The sequence below is a fragment of the Globicephala melas genome, chromosome 7, assembly GCF_963455315.2.
Source record: "Globicephala melas chromosome 7, mGloMel1.2, whole genome shotgun sequence".
Classification (NCBI taxonomy): Eukaryota; Metazoa; Chordata; class Mammalia; order Artiodactyla; family Delphinidae; genus Globicephala; species Globicephala melas.
Genome location: NC_083320.1, coordinates 11319395 through 11341368, shown reverse-complemented (window position 1 = coordinate 11341368; position 21974 = coordinate 11319395). Strand labels below are relative to the sequence as shown.

Below are 21974 nucleotides of genomic sequence, written 5' to 3'. Positions count from 1 at the left end.
GGTTACTGTTTATTCAGGGATTCCCGGTAACTCTCTCAGCATCTCAGACACGGCAACTTACTGAATATGTCATTCAAAGAATATACAAGTTTTTGTTTGACAGACTGCCAGTCTGGATTTCTCATGCCAGTGTTTCATAAGATAAGCAGCTTCTTTTAACTTTTTCCATTTTGTATAGAAACCTGCCAGAAGAAATACTAGATGGTTTGTACCTTTTATTGACCCTTCTCAGCCGTAGGTCCTGTAGGTAGGAGTATTTTATTAGCAAAGATTCCTAAGCCCAGTGACGGCCTCTGGTTATTGATGCTCAAAAGAACCAGCAAGAGTAGCCTGATGCTACAGAGAAACCCCACGGGGCAGGAACTGCTCTGACCTCCCAGCTCAACGTGAAAGTAGACAAGAGCCGTTCTTTCCTGTTTCTGGATGATGCGATAGTCGTTTTGGTTGAGCTCAATGTCTGCACGTCTCTCAGACCCTTCCCTCCCTCGTGAACATAAAGGCTTTTCATAACCTAGTTTTAGAATTATGGTCAAAAGGGGAGTTTCCGTTCATTTTCCTAGGCTAAGCTCACAGTTTAACCATGTGTAATGAGGACACTTTAGCATTTAATTGGAAATAAAATTTGATACCAAACGATCAAATCTTAAATTAAAAAGCCTTTAAAAACAACAAATAGCCTAACTATGAAAGCAAATGATTATGCACCTCAGTCCCTCTAGGATAAATAAATATGGAGACGAGGTCATTGATACTTGGAAGGTATGAATCCTTTTAATTAGTTTTAATTCTCCCAAATCCCAAAAAGAAATCATATTGTAAAACAAGGAAGCATCTTCATGGACATGGAATATACAACTCAAGACAGCATCCTGGTGCCTCAGACCATTGCCAGACCCTGTCGTACAATTACAGGATTTCAGAGCTTGAAGAGAGCTGAAATCATCTAAATACTTTCTTTTAAAAGTATAAATTGCAGGCATAAAAAAAGCTAAAGAACATGATAGACAAAGGGCTAGATATTCAATAGTCATCAATTTTATTTTCATCATCCCCCTAAGCCTTCCCTGCATAAAGCCCTTTCCTGTGCCACCAGCCCCCTCCTCACTTGTCCTTCTTCCTTTCTTCTGTCTCCCATTTTCATGCCATTTACCACTTCTAGAATAACACAAAGATGGGAGAGAAGAGGGAGAGATTATTTTCAATTCAAGCAACATCTTCCATTTATGAATGTCAAAGCACAATTTCTTGAAAGTTCTCTGAGATGAAAAATATTAGTATTAAGTTGTGACCTTTTGCAGGGTCTTCTCTGGTAAATCCAAACCTCTCGCCACATTTGTCCCTTCCAGACTAGTGTTTGTGTTATGGGGGAGAATCAGAGGACAGAATGGGGATGGCAACTTTGTCGTTCCTTTTTCTGGGTTTGTCTGGGCAACACTTTAAATGCACAAACCAGCCATGAAGTTTAGCTTTTTTTTTTTTAATGTATGTATGTATTTATTTATTTACTTTTGGCTGCTTGGGTCTTTGTTGCTGCGGGCGGGCTTTCTCTAGTTGCAGCGAACGGGGACTACTCTTCGTTGTGGTGCGTGGGCTTCTCATGCGGTGGCTTCTCTTGTTGCAGAGCTCTAGGCGCGCGAGCTTCAGTAGTTGTGGCTTGCAGGCTTGGGATTAGTTGCTCCGCAGCATGTGGGATCTCCCCGGACCAGGGCTTGAACCCTTGTCCCCTGCATCAGCAGGTGGATTCTTAACCACTGTGACACCAGGGAAGTCCCGAAGTTTAGCTTTTTAGTGCTCTATTGAATTATCAGTGATTGAATAATATCATTGTAATTAAATATCACCAGATAATAATGATTATGGCTTACATGGACAGAGTACTTTAAAGGTTACACCATGCTTTTCCATCTGTATATTCTCTCACTTGATATTTAAAAAACTGAGTTAAGTCAGATATCACCTTCATTTTTTATTTTTTTTAATTTTTATTATTATTTTTTTTTTGGCTGTGCTGGGTCTTCGTTTCTCTGCGAGGGCTTTCTCTAGTTGTGGCAAGCGGGGACCACTCTTCATCGCGGTGCGCGGGCCTCTCACTATCGCAGCCTCTCCTGTTGCAGAGCACAGGCTCCAAACGCACAGGCTCAGTAGTTGTGGCTCACGGGCCTAGTTGCTCCGCAGCATGTGGGATCCTCCCGGACCAGGGATCAAACCCATGTCCCCTGCATTGGCAGGCGGATTCTCAACCACTGCGCCACCAGATAAGCCCCCTGGCAGGAGTTCTTTAGACCCAGCCAAGTTGTCAGTTACTTGCCGCGCAGTCTTAATTTGGATGTTTGGTGGTCATCTGGGTGGATCTTTTCACGTCCAAAGAGATAGAGCAATAGGAGAATGAGAAAGACTGAGGGGGAAAAGCCTTGGCCTCAGTGCGCTTCTTCACAGCCAGAGAACTGGTCTCTGGCAGATCCTGCAGGTGACGTCAGCTGCCCCTTAACGGGCTACTCGAATCTACGTGGCTCAGGATAAGGCCCAGCCACCCTTCAGAGGGGAGCCATAGCCCAACAGGCGGATCGAGATTATGGCCTTGGAGGCCCCGCACTGGGTGCCAGAAAAGATGCTACAGGAAAGAGAGTGGGGTGCGAGAGGATGGTCACATCCCAAGTCATGTCCGAGTCCCTGGGATGGCCGCCCAGTGTGGGTTCTTGGCTTTGTGCAGGCAAGAATTCAAGAGCAAGACACAGTAAAGTGAAGGAAGGTTTATTCAGGGAGATACACACTCCATAGACAGAGTGTGGGCCATCTTGGAAGGCCAGAGGCCTCACCTTCATTTTTTAAATAAGAAAACGGAGACTTGTAACAGTGAAGAGACTTTATCAGGATCAAACAGCTAAGTGGAGTCAGAATTGAGTCTAGTCTAGACCCAGTCCTTGTAGACCTGTATCTCTTTTGTCAGCCTCTTAAAAAAAATTATCTTGTGAAGCTTAACACCTTTAATCAAAGTGCCTACATTATTAGGGATAATCACAAACTATAACACCACATATAGGGGCATTACAGGAACTTACCAGGCGTTTTTCTTTGCAGGAGCCAAAGGAGACAGGGGAGCCCCAGGCTTGCCGGGCCTCCCTGGCAGGAAAGGGCCAGTGGGAGATGCTGGGCCTCGAGGGCCCATTGGCATGACAGGACCTCAAGGGCCACCAGGCTTTCCTGGTTCAATCATCCCTGGCCAAAAAGGAGATCGAGGTCCACCTGGCAGAAGAGGAAACCCAGGTAGAGGATCTACTTCTAAATACGATGAAAGAGTGAAAGTAACATTTGATGTCTTTCAATCTTCTCGTGACCATCTTGCTTCTTTTCCCCTCTGGTCTCCTCTGGCTTCCCATGCCCACCTGTCCTCACATGGGGTGCAGTAAGGCTGTTGGTGTTGAGGCAGAGGGACCTGTTTGAAAAATTAGTACATACCAAATTAATGAGCCTGGAAGAGAGAGATGCATCCATTCATCAATATTTATTGAGTTCCTACTCTGTATAAGGTACTGGGTTAGACACAGACCCTGCTCTAACAGCCCGTCATCAGGGAGAAGCAGTTCCTGCCTTGTGCCAGGCGCTTGGCTGGCATTATCTCATTCACAATCCTGTCACACCCCACGAGGCAAAGTATGTTCGCTGTAACGATAAAGTACAGAGTTTGCTCTTCATTCAAAAGGGTAACTGACAGGAGCTGCAAAGCCCCCTGAGTGGCAATACTGACAGGCTTTTTGTAAATTCAGGTGAGCCTGGTCCCCCTGGACCTAAAGGGGGTCCCGTAGAAGGCATAAAAGGAGACAAGGGATTTATGGGCCAACCTGGCCCAAGAGGTCCGCCTGGAACTGTAGGAGACATGGGGCCACCAGGTCATCCGGTAAGTGTGGAAAATTATTTTGACGTCTTAGATTCTTCTAAATCGATTGCCAGGATCAGATGTAACTGGAGGCAACAAAAATTTCCCACTTGTGATGCTTCTGTGTAGTGCACCCCAAAAAAGATGGAGTCCGGAAGGTTCAAAGAATCTTAAGAGTTGGACAGATTTGGTCTCCAAGAGGCCTCTGAAAGTTTGGTCCATATGGGACCCTTCTCTATGTCATTCCCGACCTTTTCTTGTTTAGACTCTGAACAGTTCCATTCTAGATGACAACATAATTTTTCTCTATTAATATGCTTTCAAAATGATCTTTGCCGGGCTTCCCTGGTGGCGCAGTGGTTGAGAGTCCGTCTGCCGATGCAAGGGACACGGGTTCGTGCCCCGGTCCGGGAAGATCCCACATGCCGCGGAGCGGCTGGGCCCGTGAGCCATGGCCGCTGAGCCTGCGCATCCGGAGCCTGTGCTCCACAACGGGAGAGGCCACTACAGTGAGAGGCCCGCGTATCGCCAAAAAAAAAAAAAAATTATCTTTGCCATCCCCTAAATGTCTATTTATTTTCTCCCCATGACATACCTTCCAGTATTTGTAAATAACTGCCATTTCCTTCTATTTTCTTTCTCAATAAATACATGTTTTTTTTTTCTCTCAAATTCAGTTTAAGATGTCATCAGCTCTGCCTCTATTCTGAATATATCTTAGTTTGTCAATACCTTAAAAATGCAGCCCCTGGGACAAACACCTTACAGGAGTAAGAACTCAGTACCCCACGGAGTGGCTAGAGGATGGAAGAGTCTCACTATCCTGAACATTCTGTTTTATAATCCAACCTAAAATTCCACTTGAGCTGTTTGGCAGCCTCATTACCACACAGTCATCACACATTGAGCTTATAGTCAACGAAAGACCTTGTGCCTTTTCCTCATGAACTGCTACTAAGTTCTCTCCATTACTTTTTTTTTATTTTTATTTTTGGCTGCGTTGGGTCTTCGTGCTGCATGTGGGCTTTCTCTAGTTGCAGCGAGTGGGGCTACTCTACGCTGCGGTGCACGGGCTTCTCACGGCAGTGGCTTCTCTTGCTGTGGAGCACGGGCCCTAGGCACGCTGGGTTCAGTAGTTGTGGCACGTGGGCTCAGTAGTTGTGGCTCGCGTGCTCTAGAGCACAGGCTCACTTGCTGTGGCTCACGGGCTTAGTTGCTCCACGGCATGTGGGATCTTCCTGGACCAGGGCTGGAACCCGCATCCCCTGCATTGGCAGGTGGATTCTTAACTACTGCGCCACCAGGAAAGCCCTCTCCGTTACTTTTTGTCTTGTCTATTTGTATACTTGCGACATAAGGGCAGAACTTACACATTTACCTTCCTTAGTTATCATCTTGTTCCTTCAGGCTCATGTTTCCAGCCTATTAAAATCTCTCAATTCACAGCATCTCACTCAACACTATGGCTTCCCTAGCTTTCTCTTAACAGCATATTTGAAAAACCTGATCCCTCTGTTTACATCAAATTCTTGGAAACTAATGAGGAAATCGGTTATGTCAGAGATGTTCTGTGTTTCCTTGTGATGGGTAATGAGGTTCTTCAGCATGGCTTCTTGTCAGGAAACATGTTACACTCTCTTAAGCTCTCTTGGTATTTGGTTTCCAGAATCTACCTTTTTAAAACTTTTTTTTTAAGTGAGATATTTGCCCAACTCCAGTCTTAGGTATTTCTCATGTTCTCCGTGATTCTTTGAAAGTGGCAAACACTAATCCTATGATCACACTGAAAGTCCTTCCAAGGACACTGGGATGTGGAAAGTCTGGTTTGGAAATGCGATCTCTCTTAAATCCCCTGTGCCTCCAAGGTTAGTCTAGGCTTCTACATTTGCGCTTGAAAGAAAATTCTTCTTGATGGATATCTAAACTGACTCCTTGCCCTTAACAGCTCTCTCCTTGCAGGAAGCAGCTTCTTCTCCACCCTAGGGCAGGGCCTGGCACCAGAGCTTCCTCCCTGGTTATCTTTAGCTCTGGAGAACAGGCCAGACTTCAGAAGCCTGAGACTCCTTGATCACATGGTTGTTTTCTCTCTCTCCTTTTTTTTTTTTTTTTTTGTGGTACGTGGGCTTCTCACTGCTGTGGCGTCTCCCGTTGCGGAGCACAGGCTCCGGACGCGCAGGCTCAGCGGCCATGGCTCACGGGCCCAGCCGCTCCGAGGCATGTGGGATCCTCCCGGACCTGGGCACGAACCCGCGTCCCCTGCATCGGCAGGCGAACTCTCAACCACTGTGCCACCAGGGAAGCCCTCTCTCTCCTTTTTTAACCTCACACCACCTTATCTAAGAAATAGGCCTGTTCTTTCTTTCATCTTCTAGCTCCAAAGACAGCAGGCTGAAAGACCAGTTTTGTTATTGTCGGCATTTTCCATGACCTTCAATTCATTGTTTTCAAGTAATAGCATTCTGTCTCATTCATATGGACAGTATAAGAGTAGATGCAATATACATTCTGACATAGAACTCTTTTCGGAAGCCCTGTTTCCTCCCCGCTCCTCCGATGGCCTTGCTTGAGCATCTTGCTTGAGGTTCAGCAATTAGTCTGAACCTCATAAGGAGGGAGCATCTCTGCCCAGTCAGACCACTGCATCTTTGCCAAACATGCATGTCAAAACTCCCCTGTCAACCCCTTCATGCTCCCATCCCTGGAACCTTTACTTCTATCACTCTGACCAGAGTAAGTTATAACCCTGATGGCTTAGTTAGAATGATGGTGGGTGCTACAATTCAACAGCAACTCTGTTGCCTTTGCAAGAATTACAAATACAAATTATAATTTCCATCCTGGCAATCTGGTACCTATTCTTCCTGAAAGATCTTCAAATACTGGGCAGTTCACTTTAGAATACGGAATATCCAATTGTATCCAATACTCACACCGACACACATTAACATGAGAAGTTATGTTGGCTCTTGGGCTTAAGGGTAGTTTTTACTTCTTTCTTATTGAAAATGACAGTCATAAGGTGAGGTAGGTGGCACAGGAGTTACAGGAGGTGAAATACTGGATTGGAATGTAAAAATGATGTCTGACAACTTTAACTCATTCTGACCCAACATATATCCTATATGCTTTTAAAAAAAACAAACTGTAGTGAGTACTGTGATTTTAAAAATATGTCTGTTGTTCTGCTCTTTCTTATTTAAAATATAGGGAGTACCAGGTGCCCCAGGTCTGCCAGGGGTCAGAGGTGATCCTGGATTCTATGGATTTCCGGGCATGAAAGGTACTGTTTTTGTGCACTACTCTTTGGATGCAAAGACAATGACCATGATTCATATTTTAGGGTACACAAATGTTTACTGAACCCCTACGGTCACCACAGACAGTTGGGATACAAATAGGACCTCAGTATGAACGAAGAAGGAAGACTTCACCAGCACACAACCCCAGGGGCCTTAAAAATTAAACCATAGCTTAAGGATGGAAACTGTAGAAAAACTCAAAACAGGAACAGTTTAAAGTGGTTACCTTTGAGAGTACTGATGTGTGTCGGGCTGGGGGATAAGGAACTACATCAGCGGCAACAGTATTGCTTTGAATGGTTTATTTTACTTTGTGCATGTGTGATAATTTTAAGAAGCTGAAAATCTAAAAGAATATTCACCAAGCTGATAATGGGGGAGGGTAAGTAAATTTTTATATGCAGATTCAAGCACTTGTTTTTTTATGGGGCACATGTATTATGTTTTTAATCAGAGAAGACATGTAATTTGGAGACTTTAAGTTTAAAATGTTCATACACATAAATTTAAACTTCAGGTTTCAGAAAATAATTCTCAAATCTTCCATAAGGGTGCTATGACCTCAAATGACATTTTGAATATTGGATTTGTTGTCTTAGCTGGTTAAATCCACTGGTATTGTTTTGTGTGTGCAGGGAATCTATTATCGTAGACTAAATAGATGCTACACAAGAATTTCAACCAAAGTGAACAAAACCATGTTTCTGTGAAAGACAAACTTTTTCAGGTCTGAGGGAGGACAAGCTGGAGTTTAAAGAGAGCCTTTTCAATGCTTTCAACCACTGGCTCTTCAAGGAGCAAAATAGCAAAGAAGAAATCAAAGCAAGTGATTTTGAGGAGTCTCCCTAGACACTGGGTTGGTGAACACTGTCAGACAGCCTGGGGAAAAGGTGTGCACCTGCCACTGCCCCGAGTCTCAGAACAGGAGCAGCTAAGACTTGAAAACTTATAGAAAGGCCCTACTAAAGAAAGAAATATTCTGGTGAAATATTCACAGGTATATAGAGGGAAGATTCGTAAAATCAGTTCTTTGGAATATGTTCCATGAAACACATTCAATTAGTCTCTTAGATTCCAGAATAAGACTGTCTGTCATCTGGCGCTACCTATGAGTTTGCAGTTCTTTATGTGGAAACTTTTAATCCCCAAAGGGAAAAATACTTAGGCCTCTTCTGGTAGATGTAAGCAAATGTTAACACTATCCTCAAGTTCTGATATCCAGTGGATAATTTATAGTGTAGTTGCCAGTTACCTTTGGGTAATATAATTGTTTTATTATATTTCTGCTATGAATATCATGTTTAGTATTAAGTTCTTTCTAAGTAATCAGATGTAATGTCTACATTTTGTCAAGATTTTTTAAAAGAGAATATTTCTCCAAATCGATGGTTCTTGGTAACATTTCATTCATGTCAAAGACTGTTTGGGAGAGAAATCTTACCGCTTTCATAGTTTACGTCAAAGTAGATATTCCATATGAGCTCATGAGAGTTTCTGACATAACTAACTTTGGGCTACTAGTAAAGCTAGAGTAATAAGCTGATAAAGTAGATAACTATTGATAACGAATATAATTCACTAGGAAGTGCTAAAATAGGTTTTAATGTCACTTCATATTTTACCTTAAATATTAAATTGGTTTCTGAATTTAAAAAGTGAACTCTTAGGAATCCTTCCCCTTCAATGCTAAAATACTAGTTCTTAATGCCTACTTCTAGAATATATTTTTAATAGACATTAAACATGGCTACATGGCTAATTGGGTCCAAGTGATAATTCCACAACCCACACAAATATAACTAAGTTGCAGCCATTGTCACAGAACTCATAACCTCCGGTCATAACTGCCATTATCTAGAGTCGACCATCAACCTAAAGAGCTGGGAAACCCATTGTTCTATGTGGAATCACATTGCCTTTTTATTTTTTTTAAGGGGAGAAGGGTAATTCAGGATTTCTGGGACCAAGTGGACCTCCAGGGCGAATTGGGCCAAAAGGACCACCTGGTAAATATTATTTCTTTAGTATTGCTGTCCATGAAGAAACAGTAACTCATCAGGAAAGCCATCATCTTCTTATATGTTCATGTCAATAGGTGTACGTGGAGACCCTGGCACAGTGAAGATCATCTCCCTTCCAGGAAGCCCAGGCCCACCTGGCCCACCTGGAGAACCAGGGATGCAAGGAGAACCTGGGCCCCCGGGGCTACCGGGAAACCCAGGTGTGGAACTGGCAGCATTGACTGGGACCACTAGGAAGCAGTTGAACCAAAATACCTGTAAAGAGCTTTGGAAACAAATGATACAACTTCACAGAAAATGTTACACATTACAGTGTTTTTAATAATCAGCTTTAGCATTGAGCTCATTTTACTCTTGACCAGCAAATAAAACTCCTTTTGAGTCTATTGAAAACTGTTGTGTGTAGTATAAACTTGAACAAATACACTTTAGGAAACTCAGGATTTTTTTGGTTAAGGTAAAAGTATGAAGTCTATCTTCTCTGACAACTGTCATTCTTAGAGTTCTGACTATTTATAAATGATTGCCCAAATAAACTTGAGTTTCAGGTATTTATACTTTTCTAACAGTTTGTACAGTACTTGGAAGAGTAGTAAATGCAAATGTATGCTTAATATTATGAAATCTTTTCAAAATATTGGTTCATGGAAATTGACTAACCCTTTTTTATAGTCTTAGCATATTGTAATAGACTTCTGAACGGAATTGTTGTGTTCTACGTTTGCCTGAATCACCTGGGAGATAAGAGAGAGACGATTTATTACTTTGATCAATACAAGGGCATAGTGAATTCTGGAGCGACATAAATCAAAAATGGTAGCACAATTTTAAACTGCTGTATTTCATATACTCCTAGTTCACTTTTCAGGGTTTTTTTTTTCCCCCTGGGCAGTAGAGTGTAACATGTTGGATGACCAGCTGTCCCAGTTTGCCCAGTCTGTTCTCTTTGCAGGACTTTTATTGCTGAAACTGTAGAAGTCTTGGGTAAACTGGGATGGTCGGCCACCCTGCATTTTTTTCTGTATGATCCATTCAATACAATGTTGGTTTTTTTTGCCTAGGACCCTGTGGGCCAAGAGGTAAACCAGGCAAGGATGGACTACCAGGAACCCCTGGACCAATTGGAGAAAAAGGCAACAAAGGTTGTAAAGGAGAGCAAGGTAAACAAACAGCTGGCTGTTCTCCTTCACTGAAGGAGAGCTATTACCCATATATATACAGAGAAAGGAGCCTTGTTCAAATTTGTGACTATAAGATCTAGATCAAGATCTAGATCTAGATCTTTCAATTTGTGTTGTGCAGATTAGACTAAAAGCGGGGGCAAAATGTTCTTTCGGAAGAAGACAGAAAATCAAGAGTTACTGGAATAAACCATTCTTCCTATCTGTTAACTGGACAAATGTACTTCAGATTTTTAACCTGAGGACACACAGGCCTAATGAAACACCAGTTCTATTTTCAGAAAAGCAGATACTGTGTACTTAGTTGATAATATCTACTTGTAAGAGTAGCACCTAAGTACATAGTTGGAAAAACATTACCTTGATATGAACAGAAGAGCAACTTAGTATCCCTATTTAGGAAAGCTGTCTTTTAACTTTGCCATTCTTGAATACTAACTCAACAACTCATGTACGTGTCCCAAAAGGGGGCCTCTTTAAGTACTTTAGTCTGAACATAAACTTATATGTGTCAATTTGATATGCCCAGATCAAAACCTACCTTCTGCAAAAGTTTCAAAAGCACCTTTCTAGAAAATACCCAGCTCTCCAAATCTTATTTTTTAGGATTGCTGACTTTGTTAAAGTAAGAGAAAACTCTAAATGTGATTTCGAATTCATTGACATATGCCCAGATCTACTATAATACAACTGTAAAGACTAGAGATTTGTCTTTAAATATGCTAACTAATAATATTAATTGTAATATTAACTGCATAATCACTCATGACTTAGAATTGTCCTGAGTGCTTTAAACCATTATTAATCATTCGACTTTCCTTAAAAATGTGTTTTTCAAAATGGTAAAAAATAAAACTCTTATTAATAATCCCATAAATTTAAAAACTTTACTGACCAAGTCTGTGTTACAGAATGGGGCCAAAGCAAGAGCAAGGCTACTACAACACAAACTGTGCTGAGAATTATTCACAAGTAGACAGAGTTTGTCTTGAGGTCAGGCACCACAGGGCAATACGAAGATGAAAACGTGATCTCAAAAGACTCATCATCAGATATACACAAATATCTATCGTAAGAGGCATTTGTAATAAAATAGTCAACATTTAAGAATATTCTTTGGCCATTTTATAAACCATTACTCTTTAGGACTCCTTTCTGTATTTGAGGCTTAATCAATATATATAAACATTTAAATTCTTATTTTGGAAAGACAAGTTTGAGGTTTCATTTGTGTTGCAACGTGTTTAATGTGTTTTTTAAAGGACCGCCTGGATCCGATGGCCTGCCGGGCTTGAAGGGGAAACCTGGAGACACTGGACCACCTGCAAGGGGGACAACGATGAGGGGCTTTGTCTTCACCCGGCACAGCCAGACCACGGCGATTCCCTCCTGTCCAGAAGGGACAGAACCACTCTATAGTGGGTTTTCTCTTCTCTTTGTACAAGGAAACGAACAAGCCCATGGACAGGACCTGGGTAATGCCCTCATTCTCATTTCTAGCTACTTTGTTCCACATGCAGACTCTACATTTTTATGGCATGGGGTACTTCCCTCTGAAGTTAAGTATAAACAACCTGAGTATCTCACAGCACTTTTGAAAGAGAGTAAATAAGATGTTGGCCTGTCTAATATTCATTCCGGAATGTTAGCTCTAGAAGGAGCCTGGCTCATGAATGTCAATCTAGCTCATCCTGTGCAACGCAAGGACTTTTCACTAAAATACCTGTCTGCTTTTTAATCTTCAAAGTAACATCTTTTCTAAAGATTTGTCTGGTTATTGGCTAGCATATACATATGAAGAACTGGGAATACTTCGAAGCAGACATTTTTCCAAGCAACCTCTGCTAGTCCTTAAATTCTAGACTGATTAGAAACGGCCACAGGAAGTGTTAAAGGTGGAAGAACGAAGGAGGATTTCTTTCCCTATTGGATCTTTAATTTCTACCAGTATTAAAACTTTTCAATCACACATTTTGTAAATAGCTCTTTTGTGTTGTCCTTCTCCAGTTTTTGCCATAGGTTGTGTTTTAATTAGCCTCTGTCTAGTAATGATAATCAAAATAATTTGAATTTACTGAAGGTGACACCCAGTCCGATGTTTTATTAGGAACTCTTGGGAGCTGCCTGCAGAGATTTACTACGATGCCATTCTTATTCTGCAATATCAATGACGTATGTAATTTCGCATCTCGAAACGATTATTCATACTGGCTGTCAACACCAGCTCTGATGCCAGTGGACATGGCTCCAATTACTGGCCGGGCCCTGGAGCCTTATATTAGCAGGTAAAATCCCAATCCCTTAGTTTCGTGATGGGAGCAGTTGAATCACTTCGTTTGTAATGGAATGTAAGGCAGCACGTCATGGTGCAGAAAGTGGCGATGCTGCCATCTTCTTTGTTTCGTGTTACAGATGCACTGTCTGTGAAGGTCCTGCGATTGCCATAGCTGTTCACAGCCAAACTACTGATATCCCCTCATGTCCTCCTGGCTGGATTTCTCTCTGGAAAGGATTTTCTTTCATCATGGTAAGGAGAAAAGGAACAGTAAATTCATAGTAAAGATAATCTGTGGAATCTTACATTGGGCTGGATGAGACGTGGCCCCAGGAATATTGCTTGACATCAATATGCACAATGTGCTGTGGATATTTGCTTGAAAATCTGCAAATATACTTTTTTTTACTTCAAGTAAGTTGTTCTTTGGTAAATAATGGAGCATTTTAAAAAATAGACTTCTCAGAAAGAGACTACCCACAAATTCTAAGTAAGACATTTAAGTGAAGAGTAGCTACCATATTGGTAATAGAATGCCTTTTTTAAAAAATGTGGCAGCTGTTTTATATATCCTCCAAAAGCCTTCTGAAAACCCTGCAAGGTAGTTTCTATCATCTACAGTTTTACAAGTAAGAATGAAGTAAAGAAATTTCCTCAGGGCCTCACAACTAGTAAGTGGTAAGACTGGGATTTGAATCTGAGCCTGTCTGCTCCAAAATCTTTGTGCCTTATACTGTGACCCTTTGAACTTCCTATGAAGATGGGAACTAAAAGAAACAGCCTTTTAAAGAAAAATTCCCGAGATGTAAGTACTAAGTGAAGAAATCTAGGGATTAACATTTGTGATTCTGATACCTGCACAAACGTGGCTAGTGGTCATTCATATTCTGTGTAGCATCATTTATGATATACTCTTCCCCCTTCTTTACTCACAGACGTCCATTCATTCAATCATTAATTCAACAAATATTTATTTAACACCTACTATATGCCTTGACCATTCTAGGTACTAAGGATACTGGCAGCGAACCAAAGTTCCTGCTCTCATGGAGCTTATATCCTAGTGATAGACATATAAACAAGAAGACAAAATAACAATAATAGTAATGAGTTCAGGCGGTGAACAGTCCTAGGAAGGAAATAAGGCAAGATAAGGGGAGAGACTGATAGGGATGAAGTCGAGGAAATCTTTTTGGAGGTTATATTTAAGCGGACTCCTGAATGACAAGGAAGAACCAGTCAGACCTGGGGAAAAGAGCATTCCAGGCAAAATAAATAGCTTTTATTTTATTTTTGATGACTATCTTTCAAGTTGGAAGGTAGCTGGAGTGTTAGTAAATTTGGGTAAAGAAGCACAAGAGGTTTAATTCATCCTTCTGGGTTTTTTTCTTACTGTCTTCTATTACAACAAAGAACATTTTCGAGCATTGAAAATGTGAGCAGTATGCAAAGAATTCTTATTTGGATACTTTTATTATGATAGTTCACAAGTGCAGGTTCAGAGGGCGCTGGGCAGGCACTGGCATCCCCTGGCTCCTGCTTAGAAGAATTCCGAGCCAGTCCATTTATAGAATGTCATGGAAGAGGAACATGCAACTACTATTCAAATTCCTACAGTTTCTGGTTGGCTTCATTAGACCCCAGAAGAATGTTCAGGTAACTATTCACAGTCACGTTTAATGTGATGACTCAATTGCATAACGATTCAAAGCTTGCCTATGTTAGATTTTCATGCCCTGTGTGTTGACGTACTCACATCTAAAACATCTCCCCATGCCAATAAAATCCTGTTTAGCCTGTTGAGCCAATAAAATCCAGTTTACAAGTGGTCTAGAGTCAACAGGTAGCCCTGGTTTGTGCTACTGTACCAATAAAGACCAAAAAAAATGTGATTTTTGTCATCACTAAATGTATTTAATATTTATATATGAATTTATAGACTACTGAATGAAACTGTCAATACTAAATGATCTGCTAATCTTAATTTACTGTATTGGAAGACTTGTGAGTAATACAGAGTATTGAAAGGATAGGAGTAGTTTTTATTTCAGAAAAAATGATCCATAAGTTTGCACCTGCAAGTTGCTACTAAATACAACTAAAATACTGACATAGATACCTTTTCAGAAATATACCTCCCTATAATAAAGTTTAGATGAGCTACAATATTCATTAATAAAACTCGAACCCAGGAAGTATTTCCCTTTTATCTATAAATTGATGAAACTTTTTGTGGGTTTTTTTTTTTAGTTTTGTTTTGTTTTTTATTTCAGAAAACCTATTCCGTCAACTGTGAAAGCTGGGGAGTTAGAAAAGATAATAAGTCGCTGTCAGGTGTGCATGAAGAGGAGACATTGAAGAAATAAAGAAAAAATAGAACTGTGACTTTTCATCCTAAATAACCAAGTAATGATAAAGAACATGCAGTTATTTAAGTATTTTTCTCTAACCAAACAGTATCGCCCTATGATGGCTTAGTACAAAGTTGCTATTTGTTTCCCCACACAACAAAGCATTCTTTTAAGTTAGTTCTGTGATACTGCTCTCTAAATCTGGACTGTGTCAAAGTTCCCTAACTCAAGGCAGTAGACTTTTCACAAAATATCACTGAAATTGTATTCCATTTGTATCCAATGCACTAAGTAAATGGTGACTGTATAAAGTTTGATGCTACAAGTTAAGAGCTATTTGGTCTACTGGATTCCCAGGATTTGCCCCCCTTCTATTCCAGTCTTTGAGACTCAGGGAGGCTAAATCTGTTTTAGATTGCCCAACCACCCGCTTCCTAAAGCTTTAGACCCAGGGTAGGGAAGGGGATGGAGACAAGTGGAATACTAGAGCATCATGAATAAACTGGACTTTCAAACCTGGTGAGTAACCTAAGGCCTAAGGGAACCAGAATTGAACTGAGGTTTATGGATTTTTCTAGTGCTTTTTCAAACATACCCAAGACTATGGCCAAAAGGGGGTTGCTCTGAGTGGAATCATAATAGCCTGGGAAATACTGTCTGGTTTTGGTTTACATTTTTTAAAAGATATTTTTGTTTGTCCATTGAATTCATTTCACTGCAGCAATATAGCTTGCTTATATTCAAATAGATACAATTTTTACCCTAGTGAATTAATTACATCCACACAAATAACAAGGACACTACTTCCTAAATGTGCACTTTATCCCCATCCCTATAAATCTTGGTGCATACCTTATAAAATAGTAGTTCAGCAATCCATGGAAGAAAAGTCATTTGTTAGCTGATCAGGCTCAGAATATTTTTCCTTTGCTCTAAATATTCCATTTAAACTGGGTGTTCAGAGATTTATTCCCTTGTTAACTGTCTAATTCTTCCTTTGTAAAAACATGTTTTTGATATTCTTACAAACCATTGAAAGAGTCCATTGTGTAAAAATCTTGATGTACGAATTGTATAGTTTGGCAGTTGTATGTCAACTATGCTTCCTGATCCACCTAGGTGGAGTTGGTGGTGCTGATATTTAAATTCAGGTTATTGCTTCAGCCTCAGTTGCTCTGTAAGTGAAGATGTGACCCCAGAGGACAGCACAGACTGTGACCTTGGTTGGCATCCTTCACTGCTCATGTGACTACTGTCAAGCCATTTTTACATTTAAACTGAGAAGTGCATTTTACTTATTTACTTAGACTCATTTTTTTTTTCAGACTCATCTGATACTAAGACTTCTTTTGCTCTAAAAATATCCTACTCTCTTAATTGTACTATCACGGCATAGGGCTAGCTGATCTCCACAAACCCTGTGTAGGTCAGCAATTCTCAAAATGTCGTCTCTAGACCAGCAGCATCAGCAGTATCTGGGTACTGGCCGTAAGTGCAAATTCGAGGGCTCATCCTAGACCTTTAGAATCAGAAACGCTGGGGGTAAGGCCCAGAAATCTGTGTTTTAACAAACCCTCCAGGTGATTTCTGATTGGGAAGAACTGCTCTAGGCAAACACTCAAGAAACAATTCTACAGACAGTTACCAGGTACAGCTGGCTTTGGTTCACTGCCAGTATCATTGCTCCATCCATGCCTCTCTTTAAAGTCCAAAATCACAAATGACCTTAAGGTCATCTAATTTTACTAATAAGTAAATGCTCTATACTGGTGCTAATGCCAAATGACTGGCCTCTGCTTGTCCCCAAGCCTCCATCTTTTCTTGCCCTCTTATCAGTGTTTAACTTCTGAGGAAGACAAGTGATGCTAAAACCTTAAATTCCAATGAAGCCATATTAACAGTTGCTCAGTCCCACTTCTAAGACTGAGCATTAAAAGATAGTTCATGTACATTCCTTTCCAGATACCTATCAGTAGTTTATAAGGTTAGGAAGATTTAACTTTGTAGATAAATGTAAATAACTTGTTTCTTTTAAATTTCGGGCTTCAACTTTGGAATTTCACAGTGTGCTGAAATAGTGGATTTCTCAAAGGTCTTTTTACAAGATAAACATTATTAAGTAACTTATTTATAAAAGTATTACAATAATTCTAAATTTGAATTTTATTGCTAATTTAACTTACAAAGATTTTTCTATGCATCCAATGTAACTTACTGCTACTAAATTTAATATTTACTCTATAACCAAATGAAATATATTTAAAATATATTGAATATTTTATATTATATCTTGACAAAATTACAATGTTGTAATGTACTAATATTTCTGTAATTACAGCTTAAGTATTATTTTATTGTATTGTCTAAGAATAAAATGGAAAAAATTATATCTGGTCTTATTTTTTTCAAAATGTAAACAAATTTTTTTGGACTGTAAAAGCAGTATATGTTCACTGTAAAAACAACAGCAATTATGAAGAAGAATATAAAAATTGCCATGATCTAACCCTCACCCTCACCCAACTTTTTTCTTGTAAATATATTTTTAAACAAAAATGGAATAAAAAGCATGCTGTCTTGAAACTAAAATTTTTAATCAAACTTAATACACTGTGGACATATTTTCACATCAATAGATAAGAACTAATCATTATTTACATGGATTTCCTATATAAATCAATGAATTGATGGACATTTATTTTAGTTTTATTATGGACATATTATACACATTTTATCTTACATTTGTCCAATTATTTACTCAGGATAAATCTCTAGGAGGAAAACTGAAGAATCAAAGGACTTGCAATCTTAGGCCTTTGAGAGAGAGAGAGAGAGAGAGAGCGAGAGATACATACATATATATATATATATATATGTACATATATATATAAATGTTCTCCAGGAACATTGCTAGAATTTCCAGTTGCATCAACACAATGTAATGAAAACACCCATCTCCTTATGATTTTATCAATACTGGATATTCTTTTGTAATTTTGCCTGTCTCATTTTAATTTACATTTTGCTCATTACCAGTGAGGCTGAATATTTATCACTTTAAATTAGTATCTGGGTTTTTTAATTTAGTATATTTAATTAGTGCGTGGTTTTTGTTTTTTTTTTTTTTACTGTGAAAGGCCTAATAATATCTTTATCATTTCCTATTGAGATATTTAAGGAGTTTTTACAAGTCAATAAGAAAACATACAAATTACAGAAGTTATGGGTCATTTATTTTGATAAATGTTCCCCATTTATAATGCAAATACTCCTTATTCAAGGAAAAATAGTCATAAAATTTCAAAGGTAGAGAATTGGTAAAGATGAATGCCTTTAATACACAAAATCTTAACTCTCATAGGTAAGAAATTTTGGGGCCGTGTTAAATGACAATAAAGATATAATCAAAGGAAAAAACAGAATGAATGAATAGTGATGCTGGGTAATAATTCTAAGAAAGCCAAGAAAATTGTTGCTCAAATAAATATTTAGAAACACTCTCATAATTGGGACAAAAAAATCTAATTTGAAAACATTTTGAGTCAAAAAGTATCTATTTTAATGAACTTATTTTTACTGCTGACAAGTAGAACAACGAGTGCTGTATTTGAGTTCATTCTCTCTACTTATAAGCCTGTTTAAAAAGAAAAATCTTGATCAGTCTCTAAGGGATTCTTTGCAACTTACTGACAGGGCACTTGCAGAACACTAAGAGTGCCTAATTCACCTCGCCCTAATCCCTGCTCTGCTTACTGGAAACTAAGAGACAACCAAACACAGGAGGAAACGTAACTGATTTTGAATAACCGGGCTCAACTTAAACATTCGGATAAATATGACCCTCTCTAGGTTTTTGGAGGCCCCATGGTGTTTCTAAAAATGCTAACACTGCTCAAAACCTGGTTAGAACTATTGCTTTGGAATTATCTTTAATTCCAATTTATCAGTCAAACAGGGAAATAGATCTCATTACTTTAAACCCAAGACCTACAACATGCTCAATATGGCTGCTCCATAAAGATAGAGAGATGAGTGAGATAAAGACCTTGGTCTCAAACATGGAACTTACCATCTGGTAAGGGAAAATAAGGCAAATACATAGATAATTATAATACTGAACAGAATATGACAAGTACTGTAAGAGTCAACAAACAGTGGTTCAAAAGTTGGAGCCCTCAGGAAATCATAAGAGAGAGGACATTTTAGGTGGTCCTTTAAGGGCAGTTAGGATTTCAAGAAACAGAAGGTGATCAGAGGCAGGATGGCATTCTAGGTGGCAGAAATAGCATAGATAAAAGTAAGTACTTAGGAAAGCATGAAGCAATCTCACAGAACAATTAATGGTCAAGAATACATGGAATATATACATATATATCATATATATATACACACACACACAAGGAGTGGTAAATAAAGTGGCATAGCAGAAGGTGAGGGCCATATTAGGGTTTAGAACACCAAAGTGAACTTGCACATCATTGGTTGGCATTAGAGACCCACTGAAGATTTTGAGCCAAAGAGTAGAATGATCATACAAATGGTAACATGGAAGATCCAATATTTCATATACTACCCTTCCAGTTTCAAGTGTTTTTAAAAATTACTATACTGCTGTAAGGACATTTGAATTTGTGGAGAACTATAAGTCATCAATTTATTTTTGTATTTGGGGCTTCAAATTTGGGATGTCTTTGTCACAAATTGTAAAAATAGGTTCTTTGTGGATCCAATATCCAGGAATAATTAGAGAAAGAAAAATATTGGAAATGGGGAGGCCAGTTAAAATGGTAACAGTCCAGATGATTGGTCATGGTCTCATAGCGGGAAGAGAAATGACAGAGAAAGTGGACAGTTAGCCCTGAGGTGGGAGAATATAAAGGATGGGGGACAGTGAAAGGTGATTTCAGAATCTTGAATCTTGGTGACTGTAAAAAATATCTTGCCATCAACTGAACAAGGAAATTCAGAAGTTATCTTGATTAGGAAGAGGGAGAAAATTTGAGTTGGAAACCCTGTTGGGATCAAAGCTCCAATGGGACACTTACGAAGAAATGGCTAGAACTACTGTAACAGGATGAGACAAAATGGTCTGTTAATTTTATTTAGATTTAAATACCACCTTTTCCCACAAAAGATTTGAGGCAACTGTGGGTGAAAAGACAGTCAATGATGGATTGAATCATAAACAGGAATGCCCACATTAATGACAGAAGAGACAGAAGACCCAGCATGAAGCTTTATTACAAAAAACAAGGGAGCAGGGCTTCCCTGGTGGCACAGTGCTTAAGAATCTGCCTGCCAATGCAGGGGATATGGGTTCCAGCCCTGGTCCGGGAAGATCCCACATACCGTGGAGCATCTAAGCCTGTGTGCCACAACTACTGAGCCTGCGCTCTAGAGCCCGCGAGCCACAACAACTGAAGCCCACACGCTACAACTACTGAAGCCCATGCACCTAGAGCCCATGATCCACAACAAGAGAAGCCACTGCAATGAGAAGCCCGTGCACCGCAACGAAGAGTAGCCCCTGCTCGCCAAAACTAGAGAAAGCCCGCGCACAGCAATGAAGACCCAACGCAGCCAAAAATAATACGTAAATTAAATAACTAAATTTACTTTTAAAAAAAAAGGGAGCAGAGTTTCCAGGTAAGGGAGAGAAAGAGCCTTTTTTTTTTCTTTTAGAATTTACTACCAGTTAGGTGTAACTGGTAGGTGCTTTCATGTATTGATACTACAATCTTGTCTAATTTAATTTAACAGAATCAACTGATGCAGGAAGATTATGGATTATCAAGATTAAGGGAGAAGACTTTGGATTTGGTAATTGGATCACAATCCTCATTTGAAAGTGAATTCGATTTTCCTGGAGGGTAAGGGACAGGAGTAAAAACCAAACTGCAAGTAATTAAGATATAGAAAGATATTAATACTAGTGGAGCAGGAAGACCCTCACTTCTAAAGATTTTGGTCATAGTGGGCTTATTCAGCTTGGTCTCTAAATTCCCCCCGAAAGTTTGGCTTGTAATGTCTGATCACTCCTAAAATCAATCTATTCTTTTTTTTTTTTTTTTTGCGATACGCAGGCCTCTCACCGTTGTGGCCTCTCCCGTTGCGGAGCACAGGCTCTGGACGCGCAGGCTCAGCGGCCATGGCTCACGGGCCCAGCCGCTCCGCGGCATGTGGGATCCTCCCGGACAGGGGCACGAGCCCGTGTCCCCTGCATTGGCAGGATGACTCTCAACCACTGCGCCACCAGGGAAGCCCATCAATCTATTCTTAAAGGATGATTTGTCACTATTAAGAAGGGGCCCCAAAACGAAATTCTCAGAGGACTTTCTAAATGGTTTTAAAGAATGGTAACATCTCTGGAGTATCTTTAGACTCTAGCGAAGTACCTACTCATGTGTATGTCTTTGGCTGTTTGTTAACGTCGAGGCACACAAAGTATTCTGTGAATTGGCTTCAGTCCCTCCCAACGTTGATGAGCATGGCACTGACTTTCCCCCGGAAAGTTAGTGGTTAAGTGGTTAGATGCAGACAATTCTTGGAAGCTAAACAAGGCTGCTAACTACTGTGAACCCTAACTTCTCCTTTTCGGTGATTCTCATCTTTAAGGATCAGTGGAGCCAGTCAGGGCAGGGGTCACTGTTTAAGGAAGACATAGAGGGCTTGAAAAGTCGTCAAAATTGTACTATAGTGTTTAAGAATCACTTGCAGAACTGGCGAAATATGCAGATTCTTAGGCCTCACACCAGTCCTGATTTTGATGCAGACAGTCCTGAAAACTAGTTATTTAACTAGCTATTGAAGGTTTACCTTGTAAACAGGAGAAGCGGTTGGCACACCTTGCCCATAACAAAGATGTCGCCTCATCGGCGTCGTACTGCCCCCGCTCCTATGCGTGGGCCGTACGTCCGCCCTTCCCTGAGTCACATGACCACAAACCTGCCTCAACTACGGCTCCTGGGAGGGG

The 21974-nt window shown here is 40.0% G+C and overlaps 1 protein-coding gene across 1 annotated transcript in view; it reads left to right on the top strand.

Moving 5' to 3' along the window:
- Positions 1-17202, top strand: part of COL4A3 (collagen type IV alpha 3 chain) — a 60506-nt gene extending 43304 nt beyond the window's left edge. The window contains exons 33-43 of the mRNA XM_030831063.3: positions 3079-3264; positions 3765-3895; positions 7082-7154; positions 9108-9179; positions 9269-9394; positions 10256-10354; positions 11638-11850; positions 12483-12660; positions 12788-12902; positions 14134-14306; positions 14924-17202. Of these exons, the coding sequence (XP_030686923.3) occupies positions 3079-3264; positions 3765-3895; positions 7082-7154; positions 9108-9179; positions 9269-9394; positions 10256-10354; positions 11638-11850; positions 12483-12660; positions 12788-12902; positions 14134-14306; positions 14924-15008 (1451 nt within the window). The 3' untranslated portion in view covers positions 15009-17202. The remainder of the gene's footprint in view (positions 1-3078; positions 3265-3764; positions 3896-7081; positions 7155-9107; positions 9180-9268; positions 9395-10255; positions 10355-11637; positions 11851-12482; positions 12661-12787; positions 12903-14133; positions 14307-14923) is intronic.
- The last annotated feature ends 4772 nt before the right edge of the window (positions 17203-21974 follow it).